The sequence below is a fragment of the Protopterus annectens genome, chromosome 5.part0 (assembly GCF_019279795.1).
Source record: "Protopterus annectens isolate FY-2018-M chromosome 5.part0, PAN1.0, whole genome shotgun sequence".
Lineage (NCBI taxonomy): Eukaryota > Metazoa > Chordata > Ceratodontiformes > Protopteridae > Protopterus > Protopterus annectens.
The window spans coordinates 712,086,712-712,111,544 of NC_056735.1; the positions used below are offsets into that span (position 1 = coordinate 712,086,712).

Sequence of the window (24,833 nt, forward strand, 5' to 3'; positions counted from 1 at the left end):
TGTCATAAGTAAAAACTAAGCATGGGGTAACATATGGTTATCTGGTGGAAGAAAAGAACAAGTGCAGAGAGGGTACCCTAAAATAAGAATGAAAAAAATAGAAAGGATGCAAGAGGTAATAGATGGCACGAGAAAAGCTATGGCAATTGCATTTAAATTTGACATTATCGGGCCCGTACAAAGCCAATAAGTGGGATAATTTTATTGATAGCTTCGCCCACTATAGAGGACAAAGAAAGGAAAAAAGAACAGATGCATGCTGGATGTGCAAAGGGACTAAAGTGGAAGTAATGCATATACATTTTGGAAGAGGTATAGCTAGCTGTCTGGACATATTGGGTCATCTCCCAATCTGACATTCCCACTCATTAAATAGAGGAGCAAAATGGGTAAAAAAGGCTTTTCTCTCTTTTTAAACTGTAGCCTGTAGAAAACAGCTGTTAAAAGTTAGACAGGAATTATGGGAACAGGAGTTGGTGAAAGAATGGGAAAATGACTGTTAGACAGGCAAACAGCACTGAAAATATGTGTTTTTGTACACATTTGTAGCAAGAAGCTGTTAGACGTTGGCCAGGAATTTTGAGAGATGGGGGTGGTGAAAGAGTCAAAAGGCTCTGGTAGATAGACAAGGAGCACAGAATGATTATGATTTTTTGGACACATGACACATAGTCCTAACACTTGCAGAACAGAAGAAATTTGATGTAACTAAAAGTGTGAAAAAGTAAGGAAAGAGGTAAGGTGTGTGCGACAGAAGAGAATTTGGTGAAATTCAAAGTTAGAACAATGATATATAATGTGAATGGGGGTGAGAGGACAGGATGGTGAAAAGCAAAGTCCATGACATCTTTTGCATGGAAAGGGATTAAATGAAAGGATGGCAACTTATCCTCTTGTTAAATATAAGTGATAAAATAAGGGGAAAAGAAGAAGGTGCATGGGGGTGAACCATCCCTTGACTATACATCGTATGGGCACAAATTATTGATACTGTAACACAATATACCCTATTTTTTGTGCATTACATTATTTACATGTGACTGTCAGATAAAATGCACAGAATGAATATGTTGCAGTTTAGAAAGACAGACTTTTAAACTGTCAATTTACATAGGTCTCTAATAGGAATATCGTTTGGAAAATATTAAGATATTACAACATGTTGGGAGTTTTATGACTATTTTAAGGTATCTGCTACTAAATAAGGAGGGGTAATTTGCACTGCCATTGCATCTGAGATAATCCTAAAGAGAAGGGATGTTATTCCGGTTTTTAGACATTGTGGTGGAAAATGTGAATCACTGGGATAGTTCTTAGGCATCTATTAAAGGATCAGAGGATACAGACAGGACTCTGCCATCGTACAAGAGACGGAAGGATTAGGCATTTGTCAGAGTAGGTGTATTTGAAATGGGCAGCAGTAGTGGTAGAGATACAATGTTTATTTCTGAGTTTAAGCGAGTTGTTTGCTTCTTGAAGTATGTAGTGGTGCCTACTGACAGAGTGACCAGAGGCAACATGAGATGGTCTGTGTTTGATGTTTGTGTCTAAATTGCAGCACGCTGAGCGTATTGAGTTACAAAACAATGTTATCCAATAAGTGAGAATTTAAACCATAGCTGCCCTTTTGTATCACTATTTTAATTGATTGTCATCCTCTGACACTATTCAAGGTGGATTGTTGGCTTGCTGTTTGCTGGTTGCCAAACAGAGTCTAAGGAATTTGATCTTTTTCACTGTTAACGTTTTGAATATTTGTCTACCAAATTTTGAACTTGAACTGTCCATTTAGATGAACCTGAAAAAACTGAAAAACACAGCATGTTTTTGTTTGTTTTTGCATTATGAATGACCTTAAGAACTAAGATTTACAGAAATTTAGAACAATATGCATTGGAACATCTTTAGAACGAGTAGTGATAATTCTTAGCAGCGGTACAGGCAATCGTATATGCTGTGCGGAAAGGGGTCTTTTGAAAGACATCAGCAAGAAGTGCACTCAGATCATTTTGGGAGTTGAATTTACAGTATGAGTTGTATACTGAAAAGTAACTTTAAGCTTTCTTATACATTAATCTGTTTTGTTGCTTGAAAATGCCTTGGTATTACCTTTATGATATTCCAGTATAGAGCGCAACTTAGAAAAACATTCACATTTTGTGGGAACAACTGCTAGAATATTTTTATAAAATACAACATGTGATTCCTATCTATAAAAGACTTTGACTAGGTTGTGCCGAGCCATTATGTTGTATACAACTTTTCTATTCATTCCTGCATTTGTTATATACTCAACAGTTTTTGCAATTTATTATACTTTGACTAAACTAGGCACATCATAAAAGCCATATTTCCTAAATCATTTAGGTCATAGAAAGTTATCTGACTGAGGAAACATCAGAGCTCCTCATGTGGAAGGGGATCCCTGTATACCACAGCAAAATATAACCAGCTATAAGGTCATAAAATGTCAGCACATATTACAATTCAGAGGGTCATGTTCTTAATTCTCTACAAGATTCAGCAAACAGGATTCTGACAATCACTCATGGACATTATGGATCACTTTTAAATAGATTTGTAAGATTGCAATAAGGGTGCTACATTAGCCTATGTTGTGGTGTTATATGATTTTTCTCTACAAATACGATGCACACACAGTTGTCTCAATTCATATTCTGTATGCGATATAGTATTTAAATCAGAAAGCAGAGGTACTTGCAGATTGATTAGCTTTAGTTAGAATGTGTTTCTCATCTGCTTTCCAAATGTTCAGAATGGTTCAATCTGAAAATGTTACAATAAAAAGGGAGGTTAATGTACTTCTGCCTTGTAGTGATATTATAAACTCACTAAAAATGAATTTGATTTCGAGATTAATTTTCCAAGATGTATGAAGTCCACACATTTAAACAGAAATTGGACTGCTGAAAGCCTAGCTCCAAAACTTTTCTTAAATATAAGAAAATTATTCAGAAAGCAACAAACTAAACAATATGGCACTTACAACTCTGATAATGTTATAGATCTCTATATATCTGAGAAGAATGGAAAATATTTATATGAAAGTTTAGTATTTTTGTTATTTCTTCTTTAGTCGTTAATTCTTTATATTCTTGTCCACTTTTTGTTTAACAAGGAATATCTGAAGAATTTTTATAACTTGAGTTCAGCTGCAATTAGGGGTAGGAGTCGTAATCGCTTGGGAGAGAAAATTAAAGAAATGCAAGCATTTCATGGTCTGAATGTAACCGGGCAACTGAACAATGAAACCCTATCAGAAATGATGAAGCCAAGATGTGGTGTACCAGATATAGGAAGATATTCTACATTTAATGGACAACCTAAATGGGGAAAGACTGTCATAACATACAGGTAAATGCAATAAATCAACTTAGTAAAATGTAATATTAAAATGACTACTCCTACACTCAGATTTTGCTATAAAAGAAATGCTAAACAGAAGAATTTTAGGACTACTGCAACTACATAGTGCTTAAAGAAAAGGAAATTATCAACCCAGGATCCAAGATTCCTAACTACATTATCATTTTGGAGTGGGGTATCGGCTATATTGTACAAATGCTAATACTACACTTTTTCACATTTGGTTTTAACGCTTATTCCATAAACAGTCATTTATTAGGATTTTTTTGCATAATTAATGGGTATCAGCATGTAATTTGACAATAGTTCCCATGTTGTGGTTAGATAATGAAAGGTCCAGATTTTTGGTCTGGAGATCAAAGATAGAGATACCAAAAAGGAAGGGCCCCAGTACTGAGCTATACTGCCATCTTAACTACTTGGCTATCTTATATTACCACATATGGATCTATGTTTAAGACACTTAGCTTATTAACGATGCCAGCACGGGATATAGTGCCACATGCACTGGACAGCCCAAATTAATTAATGCAAAAATTAATATGTCTACATTCTGCATGACCTTCTCAAGGAAATTAACTAACTTGATAGTCAGCATCTTCCATTGACAAAGCCAAACTGTTATGAATCTAGCCTAATAAGGTTTTAGATATCATTAAGCAAAAATTAGCCACCTACTTTTCTGAGCCAGGAAGTTTACCCATTTTCTCTCCCTAGCTGAACAAACCATCATATGGAAGGGAATCTTCTTTGCCCACTTGAAGTATGGACTTCTTTAACTGACATCACTTCCAGCAAAAATGCAGTATCTCTTCAATCGACCTCTGATGAAATTTGTCATTTCAACCTGCTCAATGTCACAGAAGGATAAAGCCCTGTAATGCACAATATATTGTCAGTTTATTTGTCTCAGACCAACATACATCAAGTTTCTGCTACAGTTGCTACTCAGCTATCTATTGTTGAAATAAATTAATTTATTCATATCTTTGTCTTCTAATCATTATTCAAATAAGGCAAATATCTCTGCTGTTACCCATTGCATCTGGTACATTTATTTCACCCTTCTATTGTCTCCATTTAAATAAAGCATGAGCTGACCACCATGCACTTGCTCAATAATATGCTTTGTTTGTTTCTTTGTTTAAATAATATATATTTCATCTTTGTAGGAATCTATACATTTCATTATAAATTCCATTCACAATATCAGTGCAATCACTAATATTATTAGTTATTTTTAAAAAAGTGTTTATGTAGAATATTTTAAGTGCATTCACAGGACAACAGCAATTGAAATATAGGCAATAGCATCTTATCAATTTTAGGTGCACAGCCATCATCTCCATTAGAGATAGCCATACATGAAACTTTAACATTATATCACATTTTACCTCAAACTATAAGTTTACATTTTGTATCAATACATTTTATAGATTCCTTTAAATTTAAGTTATTCCCATTGGACATAATATATCACTAATAAAAAGATTATAATATAAACAATCATCCTGTCTACTGTTAGCTTAAAAATATGCATGTGTCCTTTATGGACTAGAAATGAACTTATGTAGTTATGAGCCATAGGTGAGGCCAATAGTATTGTCTCAAAGCTTTTATGGACATTTTTTCCCAATAAAAACATACCAAGAGAACACTAACCAGGTCACTAATAACTAAATGAATGAGTTGGATGAGAAAGAAAATTCAAGTAAAATAAATTATATAATGATAATATCTTCATTGTGTAGCGAGATTCATTAATGTACACAAAATATATAGTAATTTCCTCCAAGAATGCATTGTCAGTAATATTAAAAGAAGAAACCGTTGACATATTCTACCCTTATGTTTCTTAAAAAATTAATAATTTAATCAGTGATTAAGCTATTTTTCATCAACTAATGTTCTAGGTTGTATAGCTTTACTAAAATACTCCGTTTCTGTAAAATAATGAGAGTTCACTACTATATAATTATTGGGTTGCAGTTACAAGGATGAGGCTCAGAAGCTCGACCAGAACAAGTTAAAAATCAAAATACTGTCGATCAGAATGCTGAGCGTCAGAAATACCATCTGTCCAACTTTGCCCCCCTTCCAAAGCCCTGTTAGCACTTGTTCTGGGGTCCAGAAGTATGGTGTTTTCAGGATTCAGTATTATAGTTGGTATAGTGTATTCTTGGCATTCTGTATTTCAGTGGTTCATTTTGTGGGTTACTATAGTTGAGCTTCTAAGCCTTGCCTATATAATAGTAAACCTAATTACTTTGCTTAGAGTCTAATAAGAGGATTTCCAGTGCTGTTGTTGACTCATGTCTTGCCCCTTGACATGTAAATATTTGATAGTGCTATTAATATGCCACTGTAGCCAATTGCAGCCATAGATATGGTAGCCTTGCATTTGTCCACATACAATTACCTAAGACACATTGGTGTGACAAAGTTGGATCCCAGTGTATCTCTCACCTCTGTAACAAACTTCCACTACACTTCAAGAAGCACCCTTGCTACCTATAGGGTAAACCCTTCTAACTGGATAATTTGATGGGCAGCCTCAAACTCTAGTATATTCTATCATGTGTTGCCCTCTTTGAGGATGGAGGGAAATTTTTAATACGATTTATAGGCTAGGCTTGTAACGGTCTGTAGTCTGATTGCTTGGGACTTACCTATGAAGCCTAATACCTAGTTAAAAAGGAACAAAATCATTTACTGCAACTCACAAAACATTGCAATGCACATCATAGGTTCTTTGAAATTCCTTTAAATGTTACTTGCGCATAGCACATTAAATCTGGACAAAGACAAATAGAAATCAAAGGAGGGACACTTACATAATCTCTAGTTGTGTCTGAGAATAGCTACTGCATATGTTCATAACAGTACATAAAGACATTACTAAGCCTCTCACAATTCACATACAAGAACTGATTGACAAAAAACGCAACAAAAGAAATGGTAATATCAGATTCCAGTTTTCATTTGTCTTTGCTAATATTTCCTGTGATATTATTGAACTCTCAATTTTATTTCCTACTTATTTTATTTGTTTATCAGGCAGGTGGGCTGGTCAACTAACTCTTTTCTGCCATGACCAAGGTTCATTGAGCATATAGTACATTAAGAATACATATAAAGGTAGTTTTCCTTAGTCAATATATACCCAGTTAGACTAATTACAAAGATAGTTCACGTAATCAGAACATGCAATGATTAATATAGTTTTCATATAAATAGACTTTTTTTCCTTTTTGTCAATGCTTTTACATCAGTCTATTCAAGTTTTGCTTAATTTCAGTAGTTTCTTGTTTTATTTATATATATATATATATATATATATATATATATATATATGTGTGTGTGTGTGTGTGTGTGTGTGTATATATATATATATATATATATATATATATATATATATATATATATATATATATATATATATATATAAATATATATAGATCCCTATCACAACACCGACATGCCACAAAGCCGACACCCAAAACACCGACACCAAAAGACCGAAAACGCACAAAACCGACAACTCACAAAACCGAACACCATAACACCGACACCCAAAACACCGACACACAAAACGTAAACTACACATTACACACAACTATACATGCACTAACCGTAACCCAAACCCTAACCCTAAGGTCCGACACTACCGCACACTTACCCTACCCGCACCCTAACCCTAAAGTCCATCACTATCGCACACTTACCCTACCCGCACCCTAACCCTAACTCACTTAACCCACCACTAAACCTAAAGTCTGTCACTATCGCACACTTACCCTACCCGCACCCTAACCCTAACTCACTTAACCCGCCCTTAAACCTAAACTCTGTCACTATCGCACACTTACCTTACCCGCACCCTAAGTCCGACACTACCGCACACTCACCTTTCCCGCACCCTAACCCTAAATCCCTCACTATCTCACACTTACCTGTCCGCTCCCTAACGCTAAATCCCTCACTATCGCACACTTACCGAGTCACGCTCACACGTTGCCCATGTCGGTGTTTCGGTTGTCGGGATTTCACCTTGTCGATCATCTGTCTCGTCGGTCTTCTGGAGTCGGTCTTCTGAGCGTTGGTGTTTTGGCGTGTCGATCAAGTCAAGGGGACCCATATATATATATATATATATATATATATATATATATATATATATATATAAAATTATTTTTAATTTGCTTACAGGGATAGTGAACCCATTTACAGCTGAGCGTGGAGAGAAAATCTCTAAAAATTGTACAACCATTAAAACAATCATGAAAGCTTAAACAAATATTAAAGAATTATTTTAGTATAAGATTATACATAAAAGAGATTAAACAAAAACAAGTCACACATATAAAATGTAAACCAATTTTATCCTTTGGATTTCACACATATAAGAAGGAAATATTTATGCAGAGAGTTTATCAGCAGCAATGAGTTTTATATATATGCTATATTGTAACTATATATATATATATATATATATATATATATATATATATATATATATGCACACACATATATATATGGTGGTGTAAATATATGTGAAGGCTGCCAGTCTAGCTAGATAGAATTTTGTAGATAATTCTGTCATTTGTAAATATTAATATAAGCTACAGGATTATTTTCTTAAATGTGAAAAGACTGTATTGGATGCTGAACTGCAAAAATGTAACAACAGTGCACTCTGCTGTAAGAAAGCTGATAAAAGAAGCATTTTGTGACTGTTTTGATCTCAGGGCTCGCAGCCATGGTGTCTGAACCAGCAGATTTTTTCCTATTGTTTTGAGACTAAAGTTAATTGTTAGATTTTACATATATAATGTCTTTAATTGTTATAGTTTCCTGAACAGGTGCAAGCTTACTAAGAAATGTTAATGTAGAGTTTCATTTAGCCTGAGAAACCATAGAATTATTAAGAATGATGTAATCTAAAATGAGTCAGCAGGATGTATTATCAATTTAAAAGGACTTTCTCAGAGACAGAGAGGGAGCATTTTGCATTTGTCTTCAGAACTGACCACTCACCAGCACTTGCTTTGCTCTGTCTGTATGTAAGTAGGATGTTAGACTTTAGTGCGTCTCCTAGCAATAGATAGAAAATAGTAAGTTTAGACTAGCTGTTTTCTGTATTGATGTAAGAACTAGTCTACCGCATTACTTTAAGCAGTTTCCTGTGAGCTCTGAACTCTTGACTGGCACTGTGTAGTAAAAAGTATTGTCTTGTGTTTTATTATTTATTTATTTATTCAATATTTTTAAACCATACAACTGTGGCTGTTTTGTGTAAAGATAATTTAAGCTCTAGAGTACATTGCATGTATATAGTGGTACTGAACCAAGCCACTCCAAATAAGCCTTGCTGCTCAGTCACACTTACCATTTGGATAATAATATTGCACAGTAATAATTGGGCCCCCCTTGGTAAGGGCCTTATTAGTAACTGATATTACTGGTTGGAGGCAGAGATTACTACCTTACAGCCTGGCAGAAAGAGGCATAGCTGGAAAACCTGTGCCAGCCTTCACCAGGAGTGTCTGTGTGTATGTATATAACTCATATCTTAAAGAGTTTGTGTGTGCGTGTGTGCGTGTGTGTGTGTGTGTGTGTGTGTGTGTGTGTGTGTGTGTGTGTGTGTGTGTGTGTGTGTGTGTGTGTGTGTCAGCTACTTGGGCAGGGACGCGAACCACTGGTTGGACAGAGAGGGTGCTGGAGGATTTAGCTTGACCACTAGGCTGAGATCTGGACTCTATAACTGTGCCATTGGGGAGTCTTATTTGGGATTTGGAGAGAAAGGGAGAAACCAGCACCAGACTAACGGTGATCTCTGTGTGCTCTCAAGGGAAATTGTACTTTACTGTGTGTGAATTTGTTATCCTTCCCAATGTGGACATCCCTCACTGGTGTTAGTGGTGACAATTGAGGCTCCTTGATTACTGGGCCAGTGCACGGGCATCACATTTTAATTGTTAGCAGTGGTGGGATACCCACACCACATATTAATTAGTTGGCAATTGGCTTGTAGTGGTGTGGATAGTGAATTCTTGAAAGCTGTGTACAGTGATCACTGAAGGTGTGTTTGTACTCTAAATCAGCCATGCAGTGAATATTCAGAGTTCAGATCACAACTGTTTTATTTCTTTTGTTAGCTTAGTTAGTCAGGGAGAGCAGGCAAGCATGTCAGCAGAGGAGCTTGGCAAGCTGTCAAGGAGCCAGTTGGCTGAGATGTGCCAGGCTAAGGGACTGATGACTGGAAACCTGAATAACGCAGACATGATTGCAGCTTTAGCCACAGCTGCATCAGAAAGCAGCAATCAGGAGGGTCAGCAGATGGGCCGTGGAGATGTACAACACTCAGAAAATGGACAGCTCAACCTTTCTGCAGATGACTTAAAAATCCATCTGGAGATAAAAGAGACTTGAATTGGAGGCCAAGCATTTGGAAACAGACATAGCAGAGAAACTGATGTGTCTACAGGCTACAGAGAATGAGAAACTGCTATGCCTGGAAGCTGAGGAGAAGGAAAGGCAGAGGCAGCACAAAAAGGAGATGCTGACTCTTTGCCAGAGTCATGGAGGTAATGGGGAAGGGAGTAAACACACCCCAGAAGTACAAAAGGTCAGTAAATGTCTTTCACAGTTTAAAGAGGGGGAGGATGTTGATAGTTTCATTCATATGTTTTAGAGGGTATGTAAACAGTATGATGTTGACCAAAGGCTCTGGGTATGTTTCCTGACCCCCTTACTCCATGGTAAAGCTGAAACTATTCTGACCAAAATGTCTGACATTGACTGTTTTAATTATACTGCTGTTAAGAACTGTTTGTTAGAATATTTTAAGCTAACACCTGAAACTTACAGGAAAAATTTCATGAGCATAGATACAAGGTAGATGAAAGTGTGTGTGAAAATGTTGCTGAACTAAGCACTTATTTTCATAGGTGGGGTGAGTGGATGTGAGGTCACCACTTCTGAAGGGCTGGCAGACCTCTTGGTGAGGGAACAAGCCCTTAGCACTTTGCCTGAGGACATGAGGCTCTGGTTAGCTGATAGACAATGTGCTACTTCAGAGGAGTTGGGGAAAAAGGGTGACCTATACATAGCAAGCAGGGCATCCCTGCACAGGAAAGGGACCCCCAGTACTGCTCATGGGTGTAAAGGAACCCATGGTGGCCAGCCCAGACTGCCCCAACAAAATCTGCCAGTAGCAGGGGAAGCCACTAGTCCAGGTGCATGTCCGGGACCTAGGGTTAAATGTTTTAAATGCTACCAGTGGGGCCATGTTGTATACAGATGTCCATGGAAGCAATATGGGGAACAAAAGGTGAGGGAGCCAGTAAGTGGGAAAGACAAAATGCCAGTAGTAGGTTGTCTTGAGACAACAGGGGTACAAAACTACCATCATGCAAATGTCCTGATAGGGAAGGATTTTGATGACTGCAAAGGTAGAGGTGAGTAGTAGTACCTAGGCAGACAGTGGGGCACCACTGTCAGAGGATGCTAGACTTCCTCTGGAAGAGGAGCTAGTAAGGGTTACAAAGAGAGAGTTGAAACAGGCTCACCTCTCAGACACTACATTACAAGCCCTGAGGCAGGTAGCTAATGAGGCACTTGATTCTCAAGGGAAGGGGAAATCTGTATACTGGGACAAAGGTTTACTGTATAGAGAATGGACCCCTGAAGGAGGACAAGAAGGTGAGAGGATACAGCAGTTCATAGTGCCTAGACCCTACCGTCTGGCGCTACTAGCCATAGCCAATGATATTCCTTTGCAGGTCATATGGGCATAAAACATACAAAAAGACATATTATGCAGAACTTCTATTGGCCTGGCATTTCCAGAGATGCAACAGGGTACTGCAGGGCCTGTGAACAGTGCCAAAATGTAGGCAATATAGGAGAGAAGGTGACAGCTCCTTTGATGCCTTTGCATGTGATTGAGGAACCATTTCAGAGGGTAGCTATGGATATTGTGGAGCCTCTGAGAACCCCAAGTTCCATAGGGAAAAAATATAGTCTAGTGGTAGAAGATTATGCTACAAGAGACCCTGAGGCAGTGGCGTTGTCCTCCATTGAGGCAGAAAAGGTAGCAAATGCTTTGTTAGAGAGTTTCAGCAGGGTAGGTTTCCTAAAAGAAATGCTGACTGACAGGGGTGTCAGTTTCATGTCAGACCTGCTGGCTTGTCTGTGGAAGTACTGTGTGGTAAAGCACCTGAAGACCACCCCCTACCATCCCCAGACTAATGGTCTTGTTGAGAGGTTAAACTCTACAATCAAGTCCATGCTACGGGCATTTGCAGACCAGTTTAAGAGGGAGTGGGACAAATATTTGCCCCATCTGTTGTTTGTTTACAGAGAGATTCCCCAGGAATCCACAGGTTTTTCACCATTTGACTTGCTGTATGGACATAGGGTGAGGGGACCTCTAAATTTAATTCAAGATGAGTGGGAATGTGAATGCAAATCCCAACAGGAGTCTGTTGTGGCATATGTCCTAAACCTCAGGACAAGGCTCAGGAAACTCATGGGCTTGGCCCAGGAGAACCTGGCAGAAGCCCAACAACAGAAAAAGGTATGGTATGACAGGAATGTTCGAGCTAGAGAGGAAGCTGTAGAGCAGCAGATAATGGTTTTCATTCCTGTCAGACACAACAAGCTGCAAGCAACGTGGGAGGGACCCTACAAGGTGGTAAGAAAGGTAAGTGATGTTAACTACACGGTAAAACTGCTAGGCAAAAGCACAAATTGTACCATGTTAACATGATGAAACCTTACCATGATAGGGAGGCCCTTGTGCTGAGTATTTGCAGTGGATTGCAGGAGGAGTCTGAGGGAAATCTGGTGACTAATCTTCTCAGTGAGGCTTGGACTGACACCTCAGTGGAAGGGGTAGCAATGTCCCAGCAGATATCTCCTATCCAGGCTTGAAAAATCCTAGCAGTGTTACAGGAGTTTGGGGACGTGTTCACTGGGAAACCAGGGTGCACCCACCTAGTGCAGCACCAGGTGGATACAGGACCCCAAAGGTCTATTAGGCAGGTTCCTTATAGGGTGCCTGAGAGAGTCAAACAGACTCTGAGGGAGAAGATACAGGAGATGTTGGAACTAGTGGTAATTCAAGAGTCCAACAATCCCCGGGACTCCCCAGTGATGCAGGTGACAAAGAAGGATCGCAGCACCAGGTTCTGTGTGGACTACAGGAAATTAAATTATCACACAGAGGCAGATGCTTACCCCATGCCTAGGACAGATGAGACCCTAGAGCAGCTGGGTGGGGCTAAGTATCTTACAACCATTGATCTTACCAAGGGTTACCGGCAGGTGCTCTTGACTCCCAGTGCTAGAGAAAGGTCAGCCTTTGTGACTCATTTTGGCTTGTATGAGTTCACAAAGATGCTCTTTGGGATAAAACATGCCCCAGCAACTTTCCAGAGCCTGGTAGATCATATCCTAGCAGGAGCAGGAGGGTTTACCCTTGCTTACCTAGATGATATTGCCATCTACAGACATTCCTGGCAAGAGCAACATCAACATGTCAGGAAGATGCTGGGCAGACTACAGAGGGCAGGGTTGACCATTAAGCACAGCAAATGTCAGGTGGGTATGGCAGAGGTTTCCTACCTGGGACATAGAGTGAGGAGTGGTAAGATCAGGCCAAAACCTGCCAAAGTAGAAGCCATTCCGGCATAGCCTGCACCTGTTACCAAAAAGCAGGTGAGGGCATTCTTAGGTACAGCAGGGTAATACAGAAAGCTGGTCCCCAGTTATAGTACCATAGCTGTTCCCCTCACAGACCTAAAAACAGGCCAGATAAGGTAGTGTGGACCACAGCATGTGAACAGGCATTCCAAAAGCTTAAAGAAGCTTTCGGAGGACCCCCTGTGTTAGTCAGTCCAGATTACAGCAAAATATTTGTTGTGCAGGTGGATGCTTCAAACCATGAGGTGGGGGCTGTACTTAGCCAGATTTCTTTAGAGGGAGAAGAGCACCCAGTGGTTTATCTCAGTCATAGGCTCCAACCCAGGGAGAAATGCTATGCAGCTGTAGAAAAGGAATGTCTAGCCCTAGTATGGGCACTGCAGAAACTTCAGTCTTATCTGTATGAAAGAAAATTCACTGTAGTGATAGATCACAGTCCCCTAACATGGTTAAACAGAGCCAGCCAGCAAAATGCCAAGTTGCTAAGATGGAGTCTAGGGTTGCAAGCATATGATATGTCAGTACAGCACCGCAGTGGGAGTAGCAATGCCAATGCAGATGGGCTCTCAAGACAGGGAATGGGGTAAGGTGTACTCTGATAGGCCTAACGCTCTCAAGCAGCGCTTCTTAAGGGTCACTCAAAAAACTAGCTTGAGTTCTCTGGGGGGAAGATATGTAAAGATATGTGAAAGCTGCCAGCCTAGCTAGAATTTTGTAGATAATTCTGTCATTTTTAAATATTAATATAAGCCACAAGCTTGTTCTCTTAAATGTGAAAAGACTGTATTGGATGTTAAACTGCAAAAATGTAACAACAGTGCACTCTGCTGTAAGAAAGCTGATAAGTCAAGCATTTTGTGACTGTTTTGATCTCAGGGCTCGGAGCCATGGTGTCTAAACCAGCAGATTATTTCTATTGTTTTGAGACTAGGGTTAATTGCTAGATTTTACATACATAATGTCTTTAATTGCTGTAGTTTCCTGACCAGGTGCAAGCTTACTAAGAAATGTTAATGTAGAGTTTCTGTTAGCCTGGGAAACCAGAAAGTTGTTAAGAATGATGTAATCTAAAATGAGTCAGCAGGATATATTATCAATATAAAATGATTTTCTCAGAGACAGGGAGGGAGCATTTTGCATTTGTCTTCAGAACTGACCACTCACCAGCACTTGCTTTGCTCTGTTTGTATGTAAGTAGGATCTTAGACTTTAGTGTCTCTCCTAGCAATAGATAGAGAATAGTAAGTTTGGACTAGATGTTTTCTGTATTTATGTCAAAACTATTCCACAGTATTATTTTAAGCATTTTTCTGTGATCTCTGAACTCTTGATTGGCACTGTCTAGTAAAAAGTATTGTCTTGTGTTTTATCATTTATTTGTTAAATATTTTTAAACCTTTCAACTGTGACTGTTTTGTGTAGAGGTAATTTAAGCTCAAGAGTACATTGCATGTATATAGTGATACTGTATCAAGCCACTCCAAATAAGCCTTGCTGCTCAGTCACACTTACCACTGGGATAATAATATTGCACAGTAATAATTGGACACATCTTGATAAGGTCCTTTTTAGAAGTTGGTATTAGTGGTTGGTGGTGGTGATTACTACCTTATAGCCTGGCAGAAAGGGGCATAGCTGGAAAACCTGTGTGAGCCTTCCTCAGCAGTGTCTGTGTGTTTATATATAACTCATATCTTAAAGAGTGTGTGTGTGTCAGCTACTTGGGCAGGGACTCGAAGCAATAGTTGGACAGAGAGGTTGCTGGAGGATTTAGCTTGACCACTATGCTGAGATCTGGACCCTATAGCTGTGCCAGTGGGGAGTCTTATTGGAGATCTGGAGAGAAAGGGAGAAACCAGCCCCAGACTGACGGTGATTTTTGTGTGCTCTTAAGGGAAATTGTACTTTACTGTGTGTGTATTTGTTATCCTTCCCAATGTGCACACCCCTCACTGGTGTTACAGGTGAGAATTGAGGCTCCTTGATTACTGAGCCAGTGCATGGGTGTCACAGGTGGCACAGTGATGCAGCAAATAGGGTTGTTGCTTTACAGCAAATGGTTCCCCGGTTCAATTCTTGGCTGGGGTGCCTTCTGTGTGGAGTCATCATGTCCTCCCTGTGTTTATGTGGGTTTCCTCCAGGTGCTGCAATTTCTTCCCACATTCCAAAGACATGCAGTCAGCAGATTGGAGAGACTAAATTATCTGTAGGTGAGAGTGTGCATATGAGTGTGCAGTGTGGAAGAACTACTGTGGGATGGCTGGCTACCTGGTGGTGTAAATCTTGGCTCTACATGATTGTCACTATTGAAGTGACACCCCAACAGCATGTGCAAAAAACGGGAAAAGGGGTTGTGGAGATATATATATATATATATATATATATATATATATATATATATAGAGAGAGAGAGAGAGAGATACACATATATACTTAGTAACTGAGAGTGATACACCTAATGTACTAACATCATTCCTGAAGCCATGTTGAGATATGTTAACAACCTGTACTTATTTATTAACATGATCAAAATTCTTTTTGTATACTATTTTCTCAAAGAGTTCTATTAGAGGACATACATTTCTTATGGATCTGATATCTTTTGGTGACATTATGATTGACAATTTGGCTAGATAGATAATCATTTCAAGTTTGATTAGAAATGTGAATTAATGAATAATTCACTATAATCATATTCTCAATGGTATTTTATTATATTGCATAAGTATTTAGGGTGTGCCCACTTTGTATGTGATGTTATTTTATTACTGTGGATCAAGTCAGTATATCTGCTAATCAGGTCTGCGCATCTGTTGTGAAATATATGTAGTAGTACCATATCTGTTTTCTGGTCTAGACAATGTATGAAATTGGTCTTTATGATATCCAAATTATCAAAGAAACAAACGAATAACTAATAAATAATCAGTTCATTTCAATGATAACTATAATATTCAGAAATAAATAAAAACTGTCACACAGTGTGAAGAGACACACCAAGAGTCATCAGACTAAAACTATGTATAAATATTAGTTTTCTGTAAGGAAAATTGACTATAAAACTATTGACTTTCCTAAACATGAAGAAGTCAATATTCTGAATTTGACAACTGTATAATCAGAGTGAAAAGCAAAGGAATCATGCAGTAGGGAAATTCCTCTTTCCTGCATCTAGGCAGCTGTTCCAACCATATCCTTGCAACTTAATTCTTCTAAATCTGATGAGTCAGATCCTCATAGAAAAGGGCATTTTCCAAGGGTGAACAACCTCAGAGTAAAAATCGTTGTCAAAGTTACTACATCCAGCAATTCCAGTTTATTTTTTTTTCTTTCAAATGAAAAGTCAGTGTTTTGAATGCCATAATGACCTGAATAATACTCTTCAAGTTATTGCAGTGTAACCCAGTGGCAGAACAAGTAGCATTGACACCCCACAGCAGGTTCTTCAGTTCTCGGCTTGGGTGCCTTGTGTGTGGTCTGCATGTCCTTCCTCTGTTGCATGATTTTTGTTAGGTGCATGTGTATATGACATGGAGGAAAAATCTGACAACCTCCTTCCATTTCCCCCCTTTTCCCCCTTTTGACTTGGATAGTGTTGGCTGCCCACAGGGGTATTCTAGGAGTAAGTAAGTCATAAGAGAGGGAGCAAGAGAACAAGTACCACCAATAACTTCCAGCATTACTAAACAATTCTCTATAAAATATAAAATAAAAATATAAAAATAAAATATAAAATGGTCAACAGTTAATGTGCAGGACATAATATCCTTCTTGCAACTACTGGAACCTAAGATTTGTTAAATGAAGTACAGTCAGAGCAGTTTAGAAGCTGATTTGTTATGGACCTGTTAACATAATTGCTTTAGCCATTAAATGTGTGAAATGTACCAGGTATAGGTAGTTTATCTGCAGAACTGTGTTAAACTTTTTTCCCAAACCACACAGCATCTTTTATTTATACTATGCAACTGGCCTGGAAGTCAGATAGGCTCACCTGTCCCCACCAATGGAAGTCAGGGTAACATTCTGTCTAAAGCCATGGACAGATATTATTTTACAGTGTGTACAACTGGGTTAAAGTGAAGGAATGGACTGGCACACTGCAGTTCCTACAGTCTGGTTATCATGTTTATTATAGCTTGAACAATCTTTATGCTTGCTTAAAGTAATCTGGTGTACCAGACTAGAATAACTGTATCTATGCAAAAACACATACGATAATGTGTAAATTGTCTTGTTTATACTTTAAGCATTACCAAAAGATAACTAACCATTAGTAATACTTAATCTACCCACTGGAAATATCTGATTGTTTATATTAGACAAATTTAGTTGAGGCATTGCCAGAGTTCTGACTCTCAGTCTCGTTCAGCGCAGTTTTGTAGCTCAATTAACACGGCCTTGTTCTTGTAATAATAGAAGTCGTTTGATTTCAAACAAATTCACAGTTAATAATGTCACAAGGCAGAAGCATATACGCACATTAATATTATTTGTATTGTCTAGGGAGGTCTTAACATACTACTATGGGACACTAGCTAAAGTTGATAATAACCAAGAAACAAAGTGAAGTCTCAGTTCATATGCAAAACAAACAGCAAAATAAAATATAAAGTTGATAACGCAACCTCAACAAAAAGCTATTTAATCAGACAAAGCCTTCAGGTAAAAACCCTTTTTCGGTGTACATAAAAATAGCAAATAACCCTCCCTCCTTATATATAAAAAACACAGAGCCAGAACAATTAAATAATCAAGATCAACTGAAATCAATTAAGAAAAATTATTCTAAAAGCAATAGCATTTTTATGCACAAAAGTAAAATACAAAAATGTATATTGCTTTAAAGATGTCAAAATTAAACTTATCAATTCAGGCACATTTGTTTATACTTAAGTTTGTTGCAGGTGAGGTTTAGGTCCCAACATCAGATAATTGTAATACTATTTGTTTTGCTGATGTGCAGCAGGTCTATCGGAGCTGTAGCATTGGATGCTTTGTAGGCCAGGTATAGATCACCAGTCATCAACCTGTAGGAGAATGAGTATAGGGATAGGGCTTTGAAACAGTCTGCATCAGACGTGTTGTTTAGGCCATGTATAGGGATAGGGCTTTGAAACGGTCTGCATCAGACGTGTTGTTTAGGCCATGTATAGGGATAGGGCTTTGAAATGGTCTGCATCAGACGTTCTGTTTAGGCCATGTATAAGGATAGGGCTTTGAAACAGTCTGCATCAGACGTGTTGTTTAGGCCATGTATAGGGATAGAGCTTTGAAACGGTCTGCATCAGACGTGTTGTTTAGGCCATGTATAGGGATAGGGCTTTGAAACAGTCTGCATCAGACATGTTGTTTAGGCCATGTATAGGGACAGGGCTTTGAAACGGTCTGCATCAGACGTGTTGTTTAAGCCATGTATTCTTTTTGTGATGAACCTCTGGTGACACTCCAGTTGTTGTATATGCCTGCTCAGGTACATGCCAAATGGGACTTTATACTCAATGATTGGTCTGATAAGGGAGTACAGCAGAACAATGATATGCTCGGACCTAGATGTCACACTCTTGCTTATAAATTGCACAGTATAGAATGATTTCCTTACTACCATAGATATGTGATGGTCAAAGGCCAGGTAACTGTCTACATGTGTTCCTAAACCCCTGACCACTAAGTTTACTCTTAGGGATATATTATCAATGTAGTTTGCAAGTGGAGTCATCTTCCAAATGATGGTATTATGCATTTCTTGGCATTGAGTTTAGCCCATGGATCTGGCACCAATTATTATTCTGTGTCAGGCTTTCTAGGAGGGTATTTGTGCAATTCAGTGATTCTATGACTTTGCCTAGTTTGCAATAACCTGCAAACTTGGTCAGCCAATGACCCTTGATGTTAGTCTTGACTTCAGAGAAGCAGATGCCAAAAGGAGCATACTAAGTAGAGAGCCTTGAAAGACTCCACTACTGGCCAGCTTCTTTGTGGAGGTAAACTCCCCTATTCTAACTTCTTGTGTCCTATCTTTGAGCCATTTGTCTATCCAGCAGGTGGCATAGGGGTTTATGTCTAATTTCATGAGTTTGTCTAATATACCTACATGAGGTATTGTGTCAAATGCACTGACCAGGTCAAAGTATGCAGTATGCACTATTTTGCTGTTGTCCATTGCTTTGGTGACATTCTTGAAGAAGTTCATTAGGTTGAGAGTAAGCATGACCTGACCTTGACAAAACCAAATGGGATTGGATCCAATGTCTTAAGGTTTCCTGTGTCATTGCTTATAATTTCCATAATAATTCTTTCCATGGCTTTGCATATGAGACTAATCAGACTTTCTGGGTCTTAAGTTACCTGTGTGCATAGGTGGCCCACATTTGTGCATGGGGATAGCAGTTGGAGTCCTCCATTCACTTGGCATGAAGCCTGTTGCGAGGTTGTGGTTAAATAGTGATTCTAGTGATCCTGATAGGTCATGTTTCACGTTAGTAATGAGGTATCCTGGGATATTATCAGGGCCCATTGATGCAGTGTTCATGCCTTGGAGAGTTCATTGAGGACCTGTCCCCTAATTATAGCTGATGGAGTTATGGTTGAGGATATTTCCTGTGAGGAATCTAGGGGAAGAGGGCTGTAAAATTGGATCTAATTACACCAACCAGTATATTTGCTATATATCAGTACTACCAGTATATGTGGTGCCATTTTAATTAGTTCAGCACATTGTTCTTTATTGCCTTTGATGTTGTGCAAAACTGAAGAATGCATTATAATTTTCTTTGGCCTAGGAAGCTGTTTTACCTCAAATTTGGCTTTAGTAGACTGGATTATCCCGAGTTGTTTGTTTAGATTGATGAGAGAGTTTTTACCTTTGTGGATATTACACTTCCTAATTTTTGCCTTGATTTCCTTTATTTTGTTATACAACTTACTGAGGTTGGGATTTCCCCATGGTGGTTGGATTTTTCAGTTTGACCTGTGCTTTTTCTGAATAGATACAGCTGTCTTCAAGCATCCTTTAACATGGTTGTACATGGTTTCCATGAACAATTCTGCATAGGCAGCAGTGGACAGAGGGTTTGTAGAGGTTTGAAATTTTGCCAGAGTGTCACTTAATAGTAGGAAGTTTGCATTAGAATATTTTTTAAAAAGTGCCAGGGTTAGCTTTATGGTCAGACCTAACCATACTGGACATTACACTAGAGAGGGTGCAATGTTCTCCTATACTTGAGAGGACAAGGTGAAGGATGTTAGTGCTCCCGCCCTATTGGTACAGGTTGTTTGTGTTTACAAAGTCTAGGAAGAGTCAAGTTTGCTGTTGTGTATGATTCCCAGTCTGTGACTGATAAGTAGGTGATTGGTCTACAGATTATTACAAGCCTATCCAATACCCAGAGATCAGAATCAAACCCTGTTCCTTGCATCACTGAGGTAAGGACTTTAACCATTATGTCAACCCCTTCCCCCAATATCAGGCAATATTATAAGATAACAGTCTTTACAAATGATGTTGTTTACTTAAGATGTCCTAAAGTAAGTTCAAATGTCAAAAATGCTAAACATTTTCTATCCCTGGTCATTCTGATAACAAAATTTTAATGGTGGTAGGTAACAATTTTATTCCCTAGATGAAGCATTTTTTTTACCTTAATCCATAATCATGTCAGACCATTCACATGTGGCAAAAAGAGCTTAAAAATAATTACTGTTACAATCAGGCATCTAACAGCAGTGGATGAAATTATTTACTTTAAAGAAAAGAATGTCTACAATAAAGGTGATTCTACTGCTAAATTTTTTTTTCATAATACAGAAAGCATCAATAAAGCTCCCCTTTCTGTTATCACAGTGGCATATTCCTCTATTGAACTTCTTAAGGTCTAAGATAAGTATAGCACATCTCATAATGTACAATGTATGCAGTTTGGTATCTACACATTTATCTCCTTATTCCAGAGCATCTATAGTGGTCATTGTCTGAGCCCTTCACAACCAGCTGGAAAACTGTGCTTGCCTCCATCTTAACAATGTTTACAAAACAATTCAGGGCATGGAAAAGAAGGAGAATGTTACATTTCATCTTACTGTTATTAGCTTTAATATTATTATTATTATTATTATTATTATTATACTTTAGGAAAACTCTTACTTTTATTATTTTTTAGGAAAACTCATTATTATTATTAAAAATCACTTGCTTGTTTAATTATTTGCAATTTATATATCAGTAGGGTTTTTGTCAGGTAACAATCATTTGTTTGAAACAACAATATAAAATACACAAAGCACACATTTATTTTGTGACTGCTTCTGAAGCTCCACTCTCAAAACTGATTCCGTTCACAAAATTGTTTTGTCTCTGGTCTGAGGTTGCACTGATCAACCAAGAGTATTATACAATTAATGAAAGATTATTAGCATCCATCAGCACATTTATTATGTATGTTAGTTTAAAAAGATTTTAGAAATGAAAAAGAAATATCTAATGTTGCATTTTGATATTCTGAGACTCCTTAGTAAGTGTCCCAACAAAGGAAGACTGAATGAGCAGAAATTCAGACATATATATATTATTTTCAAGACTGACATTTCTTGGAGCATTCTCTTTTCTCCCAGGTATGGCAATCTTGGAGTTGGTATATATACAATCAGAGGATGTAGCCTTGTCACCCTGTAAAAAAAAAAAAAAGTTTAAAAGAGAACAACAATATATGACATTTGCTCTTCTCCTGTGTTTTTGTAGTTATTATTTGGTAATTCCAGTGCTTACATTTATGAGTCTTAACATTAGGAAGCAAACATCTAACGCATGGTGCAGGAAGCTATTAATTACATATGTGAGAAAATAATATGCAAGATAAAAGCATCAACAGGAAAGGAGAAGCTGACGGTTCTAGATTTCCCACAGAGAATGTATGCTCTCCAGTATTCTGCAGTGACTTGTGTGATAAATGTGGGTGCAGGAATAAACACACATCTAGTCCGACTAGTAAATTGAATAAAATGTATTCAGCTTTCAGACAAGCAGGCAATGCAACTAGGGTTTTATGAGAAGTAATGACTCTCCCAGTGTTCATGGTTGGTACAGGACCATATAATCTTGAAAATTACATTGTCACCTAATAAGGGAGTGTTTTATACAGTAAACACTCAACACTATCATGCAATTTGGAAAATGATGCACATTCATGAACTTGAAAGTGTTAATTGACTGTACAGCACAGTGGATGCCTAGTGCTAGAGATGTAGGGACAGCTTAGGTATTTGGATTCATGTTTTCTGTGACTGTATTAAACTGAATCAGTTTAGAAGGGTCCGCAAGAGCTGGTACAAAATTTGGGCTGAGCCAATTGAAATGATATAACACTGTTGATGCTTATCCCAGTGATATGTGACCCTGTCAGATTTTAAAGGAGATGCTTTATTACATATAAGAAATAAAATCAATGGACCCTGCAGTGACTAAAACAGCAATAGAAGAATTGTTTGGCTTGGAGTCAGCAGGTGTTAAGTTTAATTCGATGTAGACAGTGTATAAAGCTAGCATTGAGTAGGTCAGTTTTGGGGCATGAGTTAAAACCAGCTTTGTCAGGTATTTTTCTGTGTGTGTTTATAGCATTAGTTCTTACATTATGATTTATGATTGGTTATGCGCTAGCCTATATGTCTTTAGGCAAGTCATATATTAAGCATTTTTCTTCCCTTTTGTTGTTTGTATAGTTGCATATAATGGTATATTTAACATATTTAATTGAATGTAAAGTCTTTTTTCTGCTTTGAGTCTATGAGGGGTTTAACATATTTTTTTATTATAAAGAGTTTTTGCTGCTGTGTGTCAATATGTAATTGTGTTAATAAACATTTGGAAATGTATGTAAATGTGAGATTTTGCATGACAAACCACTGTAAGGACATTATCCTTCTGTGATCTGGGACAGGACGGAACCTGAATTAATTCTGTGTCCATCTCTCAAAAGAAAAGTAGACAATCATTCTTAAAATGATTTCCCATGCTAAATGTACAATTCAAAGAACATATTGCAGACGCTATGGAAACATTTTCAAAGAAGGTATAAGCGCATTGTATCTTCAGTATTGTTAACATGCATGCCGTCGCAAACACTGCATGCATTTTTTGCTGCATGTCCACTCAGTCTTCAGCTTCCTGTTGATTACAATTGTGAAAGATATTCTTTCCCCTTCTTCCCCCAAACATCTACCCATTATATGTTCAGTCCTCTTTGCCTTTCAGACTAAGCAAATGACTTCACGCCACAGAAGTGAGAATTTGAGCTGTAAGTAGCAATAATGCTGTAGTCCACGATACCTGTTAGAATAATGTGAATGTACATTCTGGTACATAACTGTGGCATTTTTTATGGATTTTGTTTCTTCTTGTAAAAACAAAAAAATGAAAACAATGATCTTTTTGGTTATTTTATTTTTATATGATACTTTTGCCCAGGATTGTGAACTACACACCCGATATGCGACATGCAGATACAGAACAGCAGATACAAGATGCTTTTAAGGTCTGGAGTGAAGTAACACCTTTAACATTCACCCAAATTCAAAATGGAATTGCTGATATCATGATCTCCTTTGGCACTCGCTGTAAGTGTCACTTGTGTTTCTAATGACTTAAATGTAACTTTTTGATTTGCCACATAATCTATAAATCATTATGCTAAAGTGTATATCTGCAATAATTCAAAACACCATTAACATTGCAGTAACACTGCATTCTTTGATTTTGCTTTCCTTACATTTAAAAGTGCAACTGTATTGCTTATCAAAACTTTAATTAACAATTTTCCTAGAAACTCCTCCATCTTCCACAAGTGATGATTTGCTTTATGCTTTGCCTTTTTCACAATAAATACAATTAAACTCTTCAAACAGATGATACTAAGAGTGACAATAGGAGGTACTGCCAGCCATGCCATGAGAAGTAGGGCAGTGGATGTATGACTTGTGCCAGCACAGCTAGCTGGAATTTTGTAAATAATTGCAAGTCATTTGTATATCAAAGTGATTTGTACACATGCTTGTGCTGAAAATGTATTTGTGAGGTTTGTTTGTGTTCAAATGTATCAACAGTGAACCCTGCCGGAATCTAAAGAAATGTACATGTATTATTATAACTGAATTAAATATATATGTTTTAATAGAGGATACTGGGACAGCAGAGGTTAACCAGCTAGCTTACTTTAAGAAAAATAAGGGAAATGTAAATGAAATGTGAAACCGTTAAATAGCACCCCACAGAGCTGAATAGGACCACAGACAGCGGGTCTGGAACTAGCCTTTGTTCATTAGCTCAGATGTGTATTGTAGCCATCTATGCTAAATTCCTGTCTCAGCTTCAAAGGGGGATACTGTGAGAACCTAGGGTCAGGTGACCATTTGAGGTCATTCTGCAAGCCATTTTGGATATGATATTTTACAGGGAGTAATCTCTGAATATTGAGTATTCTGTTTTAGGGAACCTGACTAGAAAGACTGCTCACATATTTCATTGTGCCTTGCTCTATAAAGTACATTATTAGGAAATAGTAATTCTCCTAGATTCAGTTACGAATATAGTGAAGCTAAGTTTAGAGATTGTTTTTCTTTAGTTGTATGAGTCAGTCCACCAATATTATTTTCAGTATTCCCAGTGATTTGAACTCTGTGGTTTACTGTAAATAAATATTTAGTATTTTCTTGTTCTTTTATAATTTATTGTTAAATACATTAAAACT

The 24,833-nt window shown here is 37.8% G+C and overlaps 1 protein-coding gene across 1 annotated transcript in view; it reads left to right on the forward strand.

The window, feature by feature from the left end:
* Positions 1–24,833, forward strand: part of LOC122802037 (collagenase 3-like) — a 121,217-nt gene that overhangs the window by 38,853 nt on the left and 57,531 nt on the right. Inside the window, exons 2-3 of the mRNA XM_044071769.1 lie at positions 3,140–3,375; positions 23,555–23,703. Of these exons, the coding sequence (XP_043927704.1) occupies positions 3,140–3,375; positions 23,555–23,703 (385 nt within the window). The remainder of the gene's footprint in view (positions 1–3,139; positions 3,376–23,554; positions 23,704–24,833) is intronic.